General features: G+C 42.0%; 1 protein-coding gene across 5 annotated transcripts in view; it reads left to right on the top strand.

Annotated features, from left to right (window-relative positions):
- Window positions 1–14,970, top strand: part of DST (dystonin) — a gene marked incomplete at its 5' end in the record, with an annotated part of 396,243 nt that overhangs the window by 39,364 nt on the left and 341,909 nt on the right. For all 5 annotated transcript variants that reach the window (XM_081141256.1, XM_081141254.1, XM_081141253.1 and 2 more), the window contains one exon: window positions 6,306–6,506. In XM_081141256.1, coding sequence (XP_080997382.1) covers window positions 6,306–6,506 — 201 coding nt within the window. The remainder of the gene's footprint in view (window positions 1–6,305; window positions 6,507–14,970) is intronic.

Genomic DNA, 14,970 nt, shown 5'->3' with positions numbered 1-14,970 from the left:
GGTGGGTATTATTGTACAAAAGACATCCCCCAGGTAGCAGGGACTGGAGGGTGGGGGTGGGGGGTGAGGGGCATATGTCCAAGAGGCTACGATTGACATCAGTAGGAGATTGAAAAGATTTCTATTTACAAAACTGTGTTTAAGTTGTAATTCATTTGCAATTTGAAAAAAACATCAAGGCTGTCTGCCAGTCAGATTTTCTGATCAGCAGAAACTAATAACCAGTTTATATAATATCAGTCAGTATAAAAGAAACACTACATTAGAAACCTCTGAAACCTTGTCTAAAGTAAGTGTACACTTCCTCAGGCTTTGCAAAGATTAAAAATGCACTTTTTGCTGTCATCAGACCTCCTGGAACCAATGATCTTTACCAAAGAATGATTAATAATTAGAAAATAAGACTTTAGAAGTAACATTTTGCCCCATTATTCCTTATGTCAGGGAACACATTCTCTCTGAAAACAGAAAGGTTGTTCTAGATACATTATGTTCTTATCCAGCTGACAGCGTGGCTTCGATGGCCATTCTTTTAATGCAGGATTATTAAAACCACAAAGGACAAAGTGCCTTTAATCTTGCGGGTCCTGCTGCACACAGCACAACGGGGAGCAGTGTTATTATGACCCAGATTACTCACTAGCCACAAGGAAAGGGCAGGAAGTGGTACCAGAGCAGGGATTCTCACACGCGGTCATGGGACGGCAGCTTCAGCGGCACGTGAGGACCCCTTAGAAATACGAATTCTCAGCCCCTCCCCAGACTCACTCAGTTGGAAGCTCCAAGGGCAGGGCTCAGCAATCTTGTTTTCATCAGTCTTGCTGGTGGCTCTGATGCTTGATAAAGTTTGAGAACCACTGATTAGAGTAGTGCAAACTCCAGAAGCAAATATACACTTCAGTGTTTAACAAAGTGGAAATATATTTGTTGCTCATTTAAAGGTACAGGTAGGTGAACAGGTTGGCAGAATGGCATCTTCCATGAAGTTATTTAGGGACTCAGACTGTTGAAGGCACTGCCATCTTTAATATGTGACTTTCAAGGTTAATTTCAAGGTCATCCTAGCCAAAAGAGAGGAAGGAGCATGAAGAAGAGGCTGTGGAGAGTGTTTATGGGCTAGGTCCAGAAATGGCACAGTTATTTACGTCCACGTTCCATTGGCTAGAACGCAGTCACATGGCCCTGCAAGAGAGGCTGGGAAATGTAGTCGAGCTTGTGTCCAAGAAAAAAAAAAAAGGCAAATATGGATTTTAGTGAACAACTAGCAGTCTTTTGTCATAAACTCTTTATGGAAATTGCTGAAATTTTTCCATATTCTGGACCTATTTTATGCCATAAGCCCCTTTGACAATCTGGTGAAACTCACAGACTCATTCTTAGAATGTTTTAAAATGTATAAAATAATAAACGATTATAAAGAAAGCCAATTATATTGAAATGTAGTGATGAGTTATTAAAAACATTTTGACCGAGCAATATATGTACTCCCTTATTAATGTATTAAATAACAAGATCTAGTGGCAGATTTACTAACCACTGTGATTTTGAAGGAACACTGAGTATGTTTCAGAATTTCTGCAGCCGCTATAATATTTAAATATTTGTGATTTCTTGTGGTGGCAAAATCATAGGCACTGCTAATAATACCAGGTTTATGGCCTACATTCAAAACTGAGTAATAATGCTAAATTAGTGGTTAGTGAAAATGAAGACATAATTTTTCGCCATCCAAGTTCATTGACTGCCTCCCCCATATCTGCCTTGAATTTTACTCATAGATCCAAGAACTTCTGCTATTTCTAGTCTAAGAACTTATTTCTAGTCTTAGATGTGGAGAATCATAGTTTTTATAGAGTTATTATGTACTTTATAAATATCAGCTTTTAAAGCTTCACAATATTTGTATATGATCAATTTGTATCTTATTATAACCCTAAGTTTTTCTGGCATAACAGTAACACAAAAGCAACCATATGTAAATGCTCAATGATTCAATACCTGAAGTTTCCATCTATTCAGATGCTTCATCAGTAAACTGGATGGTAGTTTGATCTCATGAAAGTATTAACTTTTTCAATTTATGTCTCACTTATTTTTGTTTATAGACTTTTTCTTGTTTTCGTCAGTTAACATATATTCCTGAGCACTTCCTTGGTGCCCAGGTCTGTGAATATATACAGAAGATTAGCTCTGAGTGCATTAGAACAGACAGAAGTAGGCAGGTCTGTGAAATGGATCTGCTAAGCTTAACACCTGAATGGTGCTTAATAAATTATTGCTATTAATATCTCCCCCTTTTATATGCCAGTCTACACAGCCAAACAGCCTAGCTAAGTGTGAGTAATCAGCCTCAGGAAAAAAGTAGCTAACCATCTTAAAGCATAACAAAAACAGTATGCTCCAAGGTTTTATGTTTATAGGCAACAGAATTTGACTTAAGCCAAAAGCAAATATATGATTGAGCTCACAGTCAAGACCAACTGTCCAGTTAGAATAGACAAAACTAGGCAGGTTTGGAAGGTCTTTGGCGCAGCCACTAGAACTAATGAAGTCCTTTAAATTTTTTTGAGTCTTTCTATCCCTCCATGTAGTATTTGATATCCAAACAGAAACTTTGGTTCAGCCTTGGCCATGTGCCTATTCATGAACTGTACCAGGTTATTAAGAGGCAAGACCTAGAGTGGGCTGTGGAGTACTCTGACTTAGCTATGTATCAAGACTGCACATCTTGAAAATTATAACTCACAAGGTGCTGCTAAAAATGGGGTGGCCTAAAAAATGGCAGAAGTCCACTACTGAGAGATTTCCAAGTGTCTGTCATTTATTGGTTAAAGGGTATCCAGGCAAGATCAAACAAATAAGAGAGAAATGGATTTTTATACTCAAGCCATCAAATCTGGTTAACACCTGTCAGAGCTTATAGCACCACCTACTGTTTTAAAATAAAATTTCCTTCTGTTATAAGTTGTGGCTTATTTTTTTTATAGTACAGAATTAGGACAAGGAAGTGTAATAAACCAAACTGTAATTCTAAACAGTGGTTTAGAGAAATAAAAAAGGTGACTGCCCACTGATGACTTCACGTTGTTTATCTGTTTGCAGTCATAGCTCTGGACTGCTGGCAAGTGAATTGCCACTTTAACAGCAGTGAAATAGTAATAATGGTGATAATTTACTGACTGCTATTGTAACGTATATACAGTTCTGAGTACCTAATGTGGGTTATCTCATTTAAAGGCCATCATAACTCTGCAAGAGAGGTATTATTATATGCATTTGACAGATGAAGAAACTGAGACACAGAGAAGTAACTTGGCTAAGATAGCGTTCCTAGTGATAAGAGAGGTGGCATTCAAGCCCAGATAGTTTGACTCACTGGAGAGTAAGTGCCTGGGACTCTATGGAGCAAAGAATTCCTCCTAATGGTCAGGGGTGGTTGATAGCTCGGCGGTACCTCACATGTGCCTGTCAGCAAGGCACACCTGCCGATTCATTTCCTTTTTTACATCTGATTAACAACACACTTTCATCTTTAAGATATCTTTTATTTCATGCAAGTCATATGTATATAATAATCACAGACAACACTCATATAGCATTACGTGCCAGATGCTCTTCTAAGTACATAGATTAGTTCATTTATTTTTCTCAGCATCACTATGAAATAAGTACAAGTTTGAACCCCATTTTCCAGCTGAGGAAATGGTTAGGTAACTATCCAAGATCACACAACAAAGAAGTGACAGGCAATATTTGAAGCCAGATAGTCTGACTGAAGTCTGAGTATTATATACGACAATGCTTATAAAAAGTATTTAAAAATAGTACAAGTGTATTTGGATATGAGGGAAATCACAAAGGCCTACACGGTGGTGCTCAGATCTTGAAAAAAAAGTGAATATGGAATGAAAATGACTGAAATTTAGGAAAGACTGATTTAAACTGTTTCTGATTTTTATTATAAGTAATGCTTGATTACCTTCCTAGAAATACTTGGAAGAATTTCTCTAGAGTAGATACAGGAATGTGGATTTACTGGGTTTATTGCTCTCCAGAATGGCTGTACCAATTTGTTGTAATTTTTTGGTCAGTTCATGGGAGTTTTATGTTATTTTTTCCCTAAGTGTTTCTAAAATTTGTAGGCCACTGAGGACTATTGGTAATAATACAAGTTAAGCAAAATTTGATTTCCTGTCCATTCTTACCAAAGACTCACACTCAACTCACACACCACTATGACGGGAGCTAGTATATTATCGAATACTTTGTTCCACCAGCGCACACTTTCTGAACTAGCAAGTGCGAGAGTTGGGAACGTTAGTGCCACCTAGTGGTTAGAATAAACTTCGGCTCCTAGAGGTTCTGTCTTCAACTTGCTGAAGAGGAGCTTGTCAAAAAATCAAGATTCTTGGCCTTACCCCTAGTGAATCTAATTCAGAAGGAAGGAGAGAGGGGAGAGAGAGAAAAAGAGGGAGAGAGAGGGAGGGGGAGAGAGAGGGAGAACAGGAAGCAACATATTTCAAAGCAGCCCATGCAGTTGTTGGTTCTTATGCATTTGGTCCTAACTCTGTTCTAAAACAGTTTAGGAACTGGCCCTAATCTCTGCTCAGTTTTCTTCACTGGCAGCTGCTAGAGTAGCTCGTGAGAGCTGTGGGGATCTTCTGGGACTATTTTGGGTTGAAGGGGATCCAGCTGAGCTTGCACACAGGGCAAGGATGGGAACAGGATATGTGTTTGGGGCTGAGAAGGAAGCACCCAAACTATGGCCAGATCCATTTGCATTTCCCTTTTATTTATTTTTGTTGACCTCAGTGCTGCCTTTGACTGTGGGCCAGCCTCTACTTTAGTCTCCTTCATGTCCTTCGGCCTGGTAGTCAGAGTCTCCATAATCAGACTCCAGCCCTTCTCCCATGTTCCTCAGTGAGAATCCCTTGTACCCATCAGAATCAGTATCCCACAGAATCACGCTCAGGCCTTTTGTCACACTGCTTGTCCCCCTGAAATTCTTACTCTCCATTCTTTATGCCTTTACTGCAATCTTTAAGTTTTTATATGTCTTCTAACATTCAGAAGACCCACCGCCTCAGAGAAGCCCTCCTTGGAGCATTAACGCGTCATCCCCTCTACTTTCCCACCTTACTTCGTGTGGGTAGCTTGTACTAGCATCCTGGCACATCATCAAATAATGTTTCTTATTGCTACATAAATATCCTGTCCATCCACCCATCATTTTACTTATTCATTATGTTGTTTTCCTGGCCTGGGATATAAATTCTATTCATTCTTCAAATGCCTCCCACTCAACTGAACCAAATATAGACTATTCTCAGCTTCATGTATGGATTCCTTCTCCAAGATCTGCTAGCCCTGAGAGTCCTCACCTGCCCACTTTAACCCTTGAGTACACATTCTGGTGTGTTCGTGAACTCTGTGTGAGACTTCTTTTTCTGCTCTTGAGTAAACTGTAGCTACATAGGACAGAGACTACTTTATGTAATTCTTTGATATTTTCCAAAATCTTTTGGCACATTCCCAAATGCATTTTATGGCTCCGTTGAACTTGTTTCCATGGCTAACAAGTTGTCCTTATACTCACTTTACTCTAGAAGGGAAGGAAAATTAACGTTTTATTGAGCACCTAATATTTGCCAGATACTGTGCTTAGAATATTACATAAAGCACCTTACCTAAAACTTAAAAACCCTGTGAGTAGACTGCTATCCATTTCTTAGATGAGAAAAGTTAGACTCATACATGTTTAATAAGTACGTAACTGTAATTAACAGATCAGCATTTGGACGTAGGCTCATCTGACCCAAAAACCCATACACTTCACCGATTTGCCTCCCTTTAGTTTTAGAGCTTCATTTTATGGTATTTTATGATGATGCTTTGCGTTCGCGCCTCCCCCTTGAAGAAGTCTGCTCTCCAGAATGCAGAGTGGCTCTGTACCCGGGAATCAGACTCAGTCCAACCCCCTGTGCCCGCTTCATGCCTAAGTGGAAACACCTTTCTTCACATGTAGTCTGATTTCTGTACGCACAGTAAAGCAATGTGCTCAGCTGCCCCTCTTCTTGGACCAGCTTTATGGGGTTGAAGCACTTCTTAGTGCGGAGTGACTCTGGGCCCTGAAGCACGGACGTGCTTTAGGGAGCACTGAGGGGCCATCTTGCTGGCACCTTGAGCCGCCCGTGTGCTCCCCTTGGGAACGCAGGCGACCTCATGGAGCGGGGTGACTTTGGACGCTCTTTGGGTAACGAGCCCCGGTGCGAATCAGGACGTGTTGGGTTGTGTTTCTGCCGCAGGGATTCAGGGCCAGCCCCCGGCACATTCGAAGGCGAGCGGCGGTGGCGGCGGCCGCCCGCCTGGAGGAGGCCAAGCCCGTGGCCGAGGCTCAGCAGCAGAGCGAGCAGGAGGGCTCGCTGAGGAGGCGGAGGCTCAAGAGGAACAGCCGCGTCCAGCCGGAGTTTTACCACTCGGTCCAAGGCGCCGCGACCAGAAGGCCTGTAAGTACAGAGCTGGCTTTTATAAGAATATTAAACACACTGTCATATGGCGTGGCCATTCTCTTAGCTTTAAAAAATCATCAGATTAACGTTAAATAATCAGGTTTTCCTCTTGTTACCCCCAACAAGTGACGGTGTGCTCTCTTGCGTTCCTGCAAGGAATGTGGTTGTGCGGGTTTCACAGAGCTGTCATGGGGCTGGCACAGAGCTGTCAGAGAGGCCAGAGTCAGTCACTGGCAGACATGGATTTAAAAACCCTTGACGTTTGAGCCCCATTGGAGCCAGGGTTTAGGCTGGGGCTAGGTAATGAGAGATCAGAGCTGGTGCACAGCCAGTGTCAGGATGGAAAGGTGGGCCGGGGGGTAGCTGACCCCCTCCAGGGGACTTTTGGGCTACGAAGTCCTGCCCCGCCCTCTGCAGCCAGCCTGAGTGACTCTAAGGAGTTGGGCTTCTCAGTGTGGCCTTTTTATTGTTCCAAGGCTCAAGTGCTGTCTTTTTTTAACCAGTACCCTGTGTCTCTGTGGCCACAGCACTGCCTTCACTGGAAATTCAGGGCTCAGCTGGAAGCTGGTCTCTGTCTCTCGCTCACCTCCTGAGCACATTGCCATATGTGCTCTGACTCTTTTCCTTGGTTGGGGTTTTTACACGTGGACCTTTTACCAACGCTGTGCCAGTTAAGGATTTAGGCTTAGAAAACGCCCCTTTAAAGCTTTTAAAAAACAATTTTATGACTGTAATAATCTTGCATTGCTTTAGCATTCAGAAAATGTTGCTCCTGTACTGTAGGGAGCCTTTTTTTGTTCCTTATGCCAGCCTAGTGGGGCCATCAAGATTTGACTTGATAATAAATCTTTGTAAATCATTAAAACAGAGCTTTCCTTCTGTGAGGTAAACGTGCGGCAGGCACATGTGGAGGCTGCTGGAAAGCCAGGAGAATGTCTGACTCAGTGACCAGGCCAACGACAATGGCAAGAAAAGGTCCTGTTTAACTTTAGCCAATTGTAAAATAAGTACATACGTAATTAGAGATGAGTCTTATTTTCATAATTCAATAAAACAAAGGCTGTGTAGAACTTGGTACCTATGTGGAGCAATATGAAATAGTAGGAGAATTTATTCCTTTAACAAACAAACCTTTTTATACAGGAAATAAGGGATGTACATATATTAATAACTAGTAGTTATTGAGGGCTTACTGTGTAACAGCAGTTATTCTATGTGACTCACTTAACCCTATGAGGTCAATGTTGTGATTCCCATTTTATTGATGATGAAACTGAGACCCAGAGAAGGTAAATAACTTGCCTAAGTTTATTTAGTTGTTTGGGAGCAAAGTCTAGGGTTTGGATCTAGGCAGCCTGCTTCCAGAGCCCGAGCACTTACCTCTACAGTCTGCTCTAGGAACTCACAGCTGAGTAAATGGACAGACATGAAAACAAGTAAACATAATGCATGTCTGTGTTATGAAAATACTATTATAGAGTTATGCACAAAGCACTATGGAAGCATCTTAGAGGGCCAGAAATATTTACCGAGAAGCAGACGCCTGAGATGAGTCCTGAAGACAGGTACAAAAGCACAGAGGCATGAGAGGGAATGGTGTACCCAGGGCCCAGCTCCAGGTGGTGCTGGTAGATGAGGCTGGATGGGTCAGGCAGGGCCTGTCATTAAGGATTTGTATATTATGCTAAATAGTTGGGTTTATCTTCTGTGATGGGGATCTGCTGAAGGTAGGGAGTAGGCACACTGGTTCAGTTGTTGAGAATCTAGCTAATTCTTTGCTTCTAATATTTCCATGTGGATCAGAATGGAGAAGTGATTATCTTCAGCGTTTAGAAACCTCAGCCACCATTATTCTCTCATGAGCACGGTACCTAATTGCCTTGGGTAATGTGATGCATTCCTTATGCCTCTGTGACTTTGAACTTGCTATCTGCTTTGTCCTTGAATGCCAATCCTCACTGTTTGTTTTCCCGGTGAATTTCAACTCACCTCTTAAGACTGGCTCATGGTCAAGCGACTGTTCAGAAAAGTCTTTTCTGATCCTCACCATCAGAGCGAAGTGCCCTTTGTTTTGACCCTTGGCACTTTGTACAGATCTCCAGCACAGCAGTTATTCAGGTGAAAAAGGCAGGCTGCATAGTAAGACAGATGTGGGTTTAAATCCTGCTCGGTGTATCTGGCAGGAAATAGTTGGCACACAGAGGGAGTTTATTAAAAGAACTGCTTACAGAAGTGTGGGCAGGGCTAAGGTGCTTCACCAACCTTCAAGTGGAACCTACCTACCACTCCTAACCTGAAGACAATGGTCTTACTAGATCCTGGTAAGAAGAGCAGGAGCCATGGACGAACCCTTTCCCAGGAGTTGTGGCAGAGAAGTGCAGCCACTGCCAGGACCTGGTGAGGCAGGAAGGGAGCAGGGGCAGTGAATGTACTGCTGGTGCTTTCCAGTCACCCAACCTGACTGGAGGCCGGAGGGCAGAGGAGCCTGGGGGACACAGGTTATAGAGGTCAGCATCCCAGGGACAGAGCAAGGCAGAGGTGGGCAGAGACTCTGAGATGGGACAGGGACTGTGGAGAATAAAAATCATATGTGATAATCTTTGCCAAATGGTTCCTCTTTGAGACTCAGCTTTCTTATTGTAAAGTGATAATAACAATAGCTACCTCATCGAGTTGTGAGGATGAACTGAGCTGACATGTGGAAACAGATGGCACAGTGAGTAATCTGCTTAGAATAAACTCAATAAATGGTAATTCCTTCCTATCCTTCCCTCCCCTAGACCTGGACATCTTTGGGGGCCATATCGTCTGGTCTAGAATATATCATCTGGATGCATTTTATTGAGTAAATGAATGAATGATATTTATCCATGGCATATACTAATGCATTATAGAAATTCAGAGAATAGAGAGGTTTTTTTTATACTCCCTCACCCCATAGGATGGTCAGGGAATAACTACTTCTGGGAAGGGATGAGATTGAGTTGAGCTTTAAAATCTGGGTAGGAACTGGATAGGCAGATGTTAGGTGTGGGGAGTGGAATAAGCAAAAATACTGAAAAGTGTTTGGCTGGATGTGGGATTTATATACGAGAAGCACAGGATAGAGCTGGAAAAAGAGATTGGGGCCAGAATACATTCCAGACAACCACTGCATTTAAACTTTATTTCCTGTGCTTCAGGGAGATGCCGGAAGAGGTAAGGAACATGTGGTTTTAGGAAGATTCAACATGAGCAGGGTTAGTCAGAGGGGAGCAGGACAGGAGCCTGGTAAGTAGCTACTGCAGAGTGTAGGTATGAAGCGATTTAGGGCCTGAACTTGGGCCTAGCCAAGACTGTCTCTGCGGGCATCTGGTGGTCACTGCTTATGGGGAATGTCAGGATGGCCTTCACCCTTTCTTCTTCAGAAGGATCGATCGGAAGGGGAGAAATTAGAGGGCAGGAAATAACAGTGGAGGCTACTCTGTTGCTTGGGGCAGTAGAAGCATCCTGGGGAGTGTTCTCTGGTTCAGGTAAAGCTCACGTCCTCCAACGCCCTGCATCTCCCAGGGGTCATCCCAGAGACTGGATATTGCCAGAGCTGGTGGTGAGGAGGCTGTTGGCTCCTTGTCTCACATGCTCAGCCTTCTGGAACCTTATGGCCTGTGCTGATATTTCCTTGTTTTTGTATGGACTTGAGCTGAGGCCTTGTGGACTCTTCTGAGGTTGGTTAGGTGTAGTCAGCAGTGCTTTCTAGAGCCATCCCATTCAACATGTGCCCAAAGCCTGAGCCTTTTCTAACGTACACATTTGGAGAAAAATCAGTGTTATCACACATTGCCACAAAGGCAATTCTGACTGTGGCTTGGAGGGAAAATAAACCAGCCATGGTGACTCAGGATTATTTGAATGACTTTATATGAAGAACTCCAGGCATTTCCAGTTGCAATCTGAGTGAGAAACAGGTCCGTGAGTGAGAAAGTCTGGAACAGGATGTAGCTGTGAAGGAGATGAATCAGAGAATGTGACAGTGCAGTTTTAGCCACTTTCAGAAGGACTGTCCTCTTTGTGAAATGGGCCATGTGCCACGTGGAAGGCATTACACTTCAGCATCTTTGCGGCTCTAACCAATTTACCTGTTCCGAATTCATAATTTATATTCAAATGTCCCTATAAGAATTTGTAATGGAGATCACTAATATAAACTTAATAATATGCATGCTTTTTATTTCTCTCCTTTGGAATGTTTCTAAGGATGGTTCAGCTAAAAATTTATCCTGATTTTCTCTTTGGAAATACATTTGTCTTGGGTTTTATGCTATACATTAAGACACTGGAATGCTTAGGAATTTTTACCACCTTGAAGCAGAAGAGATAATTAAATCTAGATCTCTGTTAGTTCTTTAGTATTTTCACATTACAAATAATTATTTTTGTGCATCTGAATCCTAGTGTTTTTGAACATCATCATCGTCGTATTAAGAGCCCTCCGTGTATTGCATTGCTTACTCCGTTGGCAACACACGGACATTGCTCTCTGTGCACGTCCTTGTTTTTTCCCCTTCATTTAATCTTCCCAGCAATTCTCTGGGGTAGGTGCTCACTTTTCAGAGGAAGACACTTGTCAAGGTCACACAGCTGGTATAGGTGATGGAACTAAGATTTAGACCAAGCACTCTGCCTGGAGCAGTGGGGGAATGGAGAAATTAAAACCATCACCTCTGGTGCTAGATGTTTATCCTAATCAACCCTCCTAAAGTATTTTAATCGCTTTGAGTCTGTTTTCCTACCTGCCTAGATGGTAGATATAGATGAGATCTTTGTGTCTTTCAAGTATTCCATCCTTCAAAACCTATTTTTAAGTGGTATTGAAAACCACAGCTAAACCCCAAGCCCTTTTGCCATGCATTTTATTGATCCTTTATTTTTGTGGCAGAGCACTTAGGAAGCGGCAAGAGTCCTTCCGCGCTATTGCCCACTCAGGCGAACCTGTTAATGTATACCAGCTCTCAGGCCCAAGAGGAATTGATGTGTTTTGTATTGGGGGTGGATAAGAGGAAATAAAAATTTTAGAGTACTTGAAAATAATCTTGTGCACTGTCTATTCCTGCTACATTTTACTGATTCCAGTTTCTTTGTACACTGCAACAGCATCTTGTACAGTTTCTCATAACTTAGAATCTCAGACTTTGTCATGGAGGTGAGAATATCTCATTGAAAGCTGCTAGCACTCCCACATCATAGCCCAAGCTGCTGGAAAAACCTTGGCCCATGAGCTTCTCTCTTCTCACTCTGGGGCTCCCACCACAAGTAAGTGAATGACTGAGCCTGAGAATTTTGACTCAGGAGTTCGAGGACAGGCAGGCTTAGCACAGATGATTGACGGCCCTGTGCGCTGAAACAGTGAACGCTGAGGAAGAACCAGGTTTGAGGGCTAAAAATCAAGTTTCCAACTTGGATGTGTTCGGTTTGACATATCTTTTGGATATCCTAGTGTCTGGATTGGAGTCAGCTGTATGCTGATCTAACCCAATGCGTGGCACTGAATGGGCTGACCAGGAGGTGGATACTGATGGAGAAGAGAGTTGAGAACTGAGCTTTGGAAGTCTTCAGTGTTGAAGCATTGGAAAGACGACTGAGGTTCCTTTATAACTTCCAGCTCTTTCCTCAGCAATACAGTTGCCTTCAGCAGAGATGGGTCCAGGCCTCTTGACTTTCATTTAAGGATATTCACCTTAGGCCAAGAAAAGGCAACTGATTTTCTGATATCTTGATTACTCCTTCCCCTTCCTGTTCTTTCTACTCCTGAAACACTTTCTTGACTCACCCTTCTTTCCCGTCTCTTTTTGGATTTTACTTTTGAGTTTTGGGGACATTTCCTGCTTTTCTGATGGCAGCTTAGGCTGCAAGATATTTTGGAACATTGCATAGTTGTTGTTTTTTTAATATTAACAGGATCTCAGATCATTTTTGTAGTTGGAAGCCTGCTGCAGTGTGGGCTAAAAATCAAGTTTCCAACTTGGATGTGTTCGGTTTGACTACACATCCTTGATCTTGTTGAAAGTGAGTAGGATGTTTCTCTGGTCCTTTCCTGCTTAGATTATTAAACAGCCTTCCCTTTCCCTTTCCTTTTCAGACATGTAGGACCAGGCAGCTTTATTTGAAAAACCTCAGGACACTTCCCTTTCTGTGGAAGGCTTGACTGTACAGCTCATACCTTACTTTGACTTAATTAATCAGCAGGTACAAAGCTCCTAAAGGAAATGTTCATTTCCATTTCCTCTTTGGAATTCTAGAGCACGAACTGAATCAATAAAGTAGATTTTCTTTTGCTAACTGCCTCAAAGGATTTTATTGAACTATGTTCATTCAACACACTGAGTCTTTGCCACACACATTACTATGCCCCCCCCTTACGGAATCTTACGAAAGATTTCATTTATTATAAATTTGCTCTCAATGGCTACACAGGAGCATACAAGGTAGGTGGACAATATTAAATGAACAGGGCTAATACAGAGTTTAGCTTCTGAAACCAGGATTAACTTGGTGAAAGGATTCATGGGCTCTGCTTGGAGAAATGTGAGCACATCTTTCTAGCTCCTGATCCTCTTCAAGGTCAGCGTTTTGACTGCTTGTCATTCTTTTTGTCTTTCTTGTACTCAGAGTGCCCCCTTAATTTCTTTAAACTCCAAGCAGAGGAAACTTAAATAAAACTTCTAGATAGACACTTGTAATTCACGAACAACAAAGGATGGAAGAACTGAAAAGAAAGCCCCTTCAGAGGTGGTCTGGTTTATTACTGTACTTCGCACCAGGACAGTCTTTAAATTGCTCCAGGAGGGTGGTATACATTCTTTTATTTTAAAGGACACAGACATAGTTTCCTTTGGAATTCTGGTTGACTTTTAACAGCTGTCTTTGCCTCAGATGACTCCTTGATCTTTGCCCTAAATCCCATGGGTTTCGATTTAAGACCATTTCCTGTTGTGTTTATTATCTGCAAAGAGGCTAAAGTTTAGCCCCTCTGCTACTGTGCTACCATCAGTCCTTATGAAATCAAAATGTTAAAGTCTGAGGGAATCTTAGAGTTTATCTGATTCAACGTTCTTCTAATGCTAGATTCTTCGTGGCTTGAGTACCTTTAGCAATAAGGTCTCCCATTGTTAGATAGCTCTATTAGTAGCAATTGAATTGTACTTGAGAATAAAAAAGCTCTTTCTTTTCTAGGCTCATGGTTCCATTTCTCTGGGCCTTTCATCCTGTATCTAATTCTCAGTTTTTCCAAACATCACCTTTGTTGTGCTCCTCAATGGCAAGGATTTGCCTGACTTCTCAATAATGCCTCTGCTGCTGTTGTTGTGAGAGGATGAGTGTGGTTCAAGAAAATCAAACTATGAAACTGAACATATCCGCACAGTATTCAGTTTGTGTCACGGGACAGGAGAGCTCAGTTCCGGAAACGACAGTAATGTTTCAGGAAAATTACTGCTCTGCAGTAGCACTTTGTAGTTAAGTAGTGCTTCATATTTTTAAAAGCGTGCTCATATTCATTATCTCATTTAATCTGTACAACTCACTTGCGCATCGGGTAGGGCATATATTATTAACCCAGTCTGACAAAACTGAGGCTCAGAGAGTAAGGGACAGATCCAAGGTCATGAGTCTAGATGGAAGTAGACATCCATCACCCTTGCAACCTGTTTCGCAGAGCTTTAACTCAGATAACACTGGGGGAATTGGGTGAGAAATTTCAGGGACAGACAGAAATGTAGATTCCAGTAGACTGGAGGAATTATTCATTTCTTTCAACCTGACTTATTCCCAAGGAGTAGCTATATATCTTTGAGAGCCTGCTCACAGCCTGCATTCTCTGTACTAGCCACTCAGAGTACCGATGTATTGGCAAGTCCACTTTAGTCTAACACTCCAAGTCCATGCTGCAGCGCCTACACATCCTGCTCAGTTATCAAACAGAAAGTGGCTTATCAACTCTGATGGTGGGGAATATCACTGTATCACTGACTTATCACCATTCACTCCCCACTGTGTACCAACTGCATCACTAAGATGGATGCAGATCAGATACCTGATTTGATCTGGTGTTAAAATTAGGTGTAAATATTCTTGTGTACTGTTATTGGGAATGTAAAATCATGCAGTTACTATGGAAAACAGTATGGCAGCTCCTAAAAAAATTAGACACAGATTTACCACAAGATCCAGCAATCCCATTTCTGGATACATACCAGAAAGAACTGAAAGCAGGGTCTTGGAGAGATATTTGTATACGTATTTTTATGGTAGCATTATTCACACTAGCCAAAAGGTAGAAGAAACCCAAATGTCCATCGACAGGTGAATGAATAAACAGAATCTAAGATATACATATGATGGAATATTATTCAGCCTTAAAAAGGAAGAAAATTCTGACATGTGCTGCAATATGGATAGACCTTGAAGACATTAGACTAAGTGAAAT

The sequence above is a fragment of the Miniopterus schreibersii genome, assembly GCF_964146895.1.
Source record: "Miniopterus schreibersii genome assembly, chromosome: 6".
Lineage (NCBI taxonomy): Eukaryota > Metazoa > Chordata > Mammalia > Chiroptera > Miniopteridae > Miniopterus > Miniopterus schreibersii.
Note: the sequence above shows the minus strand (reverse complement) of the source record. Positions and strands in the feature narration are given on the sequence as shown.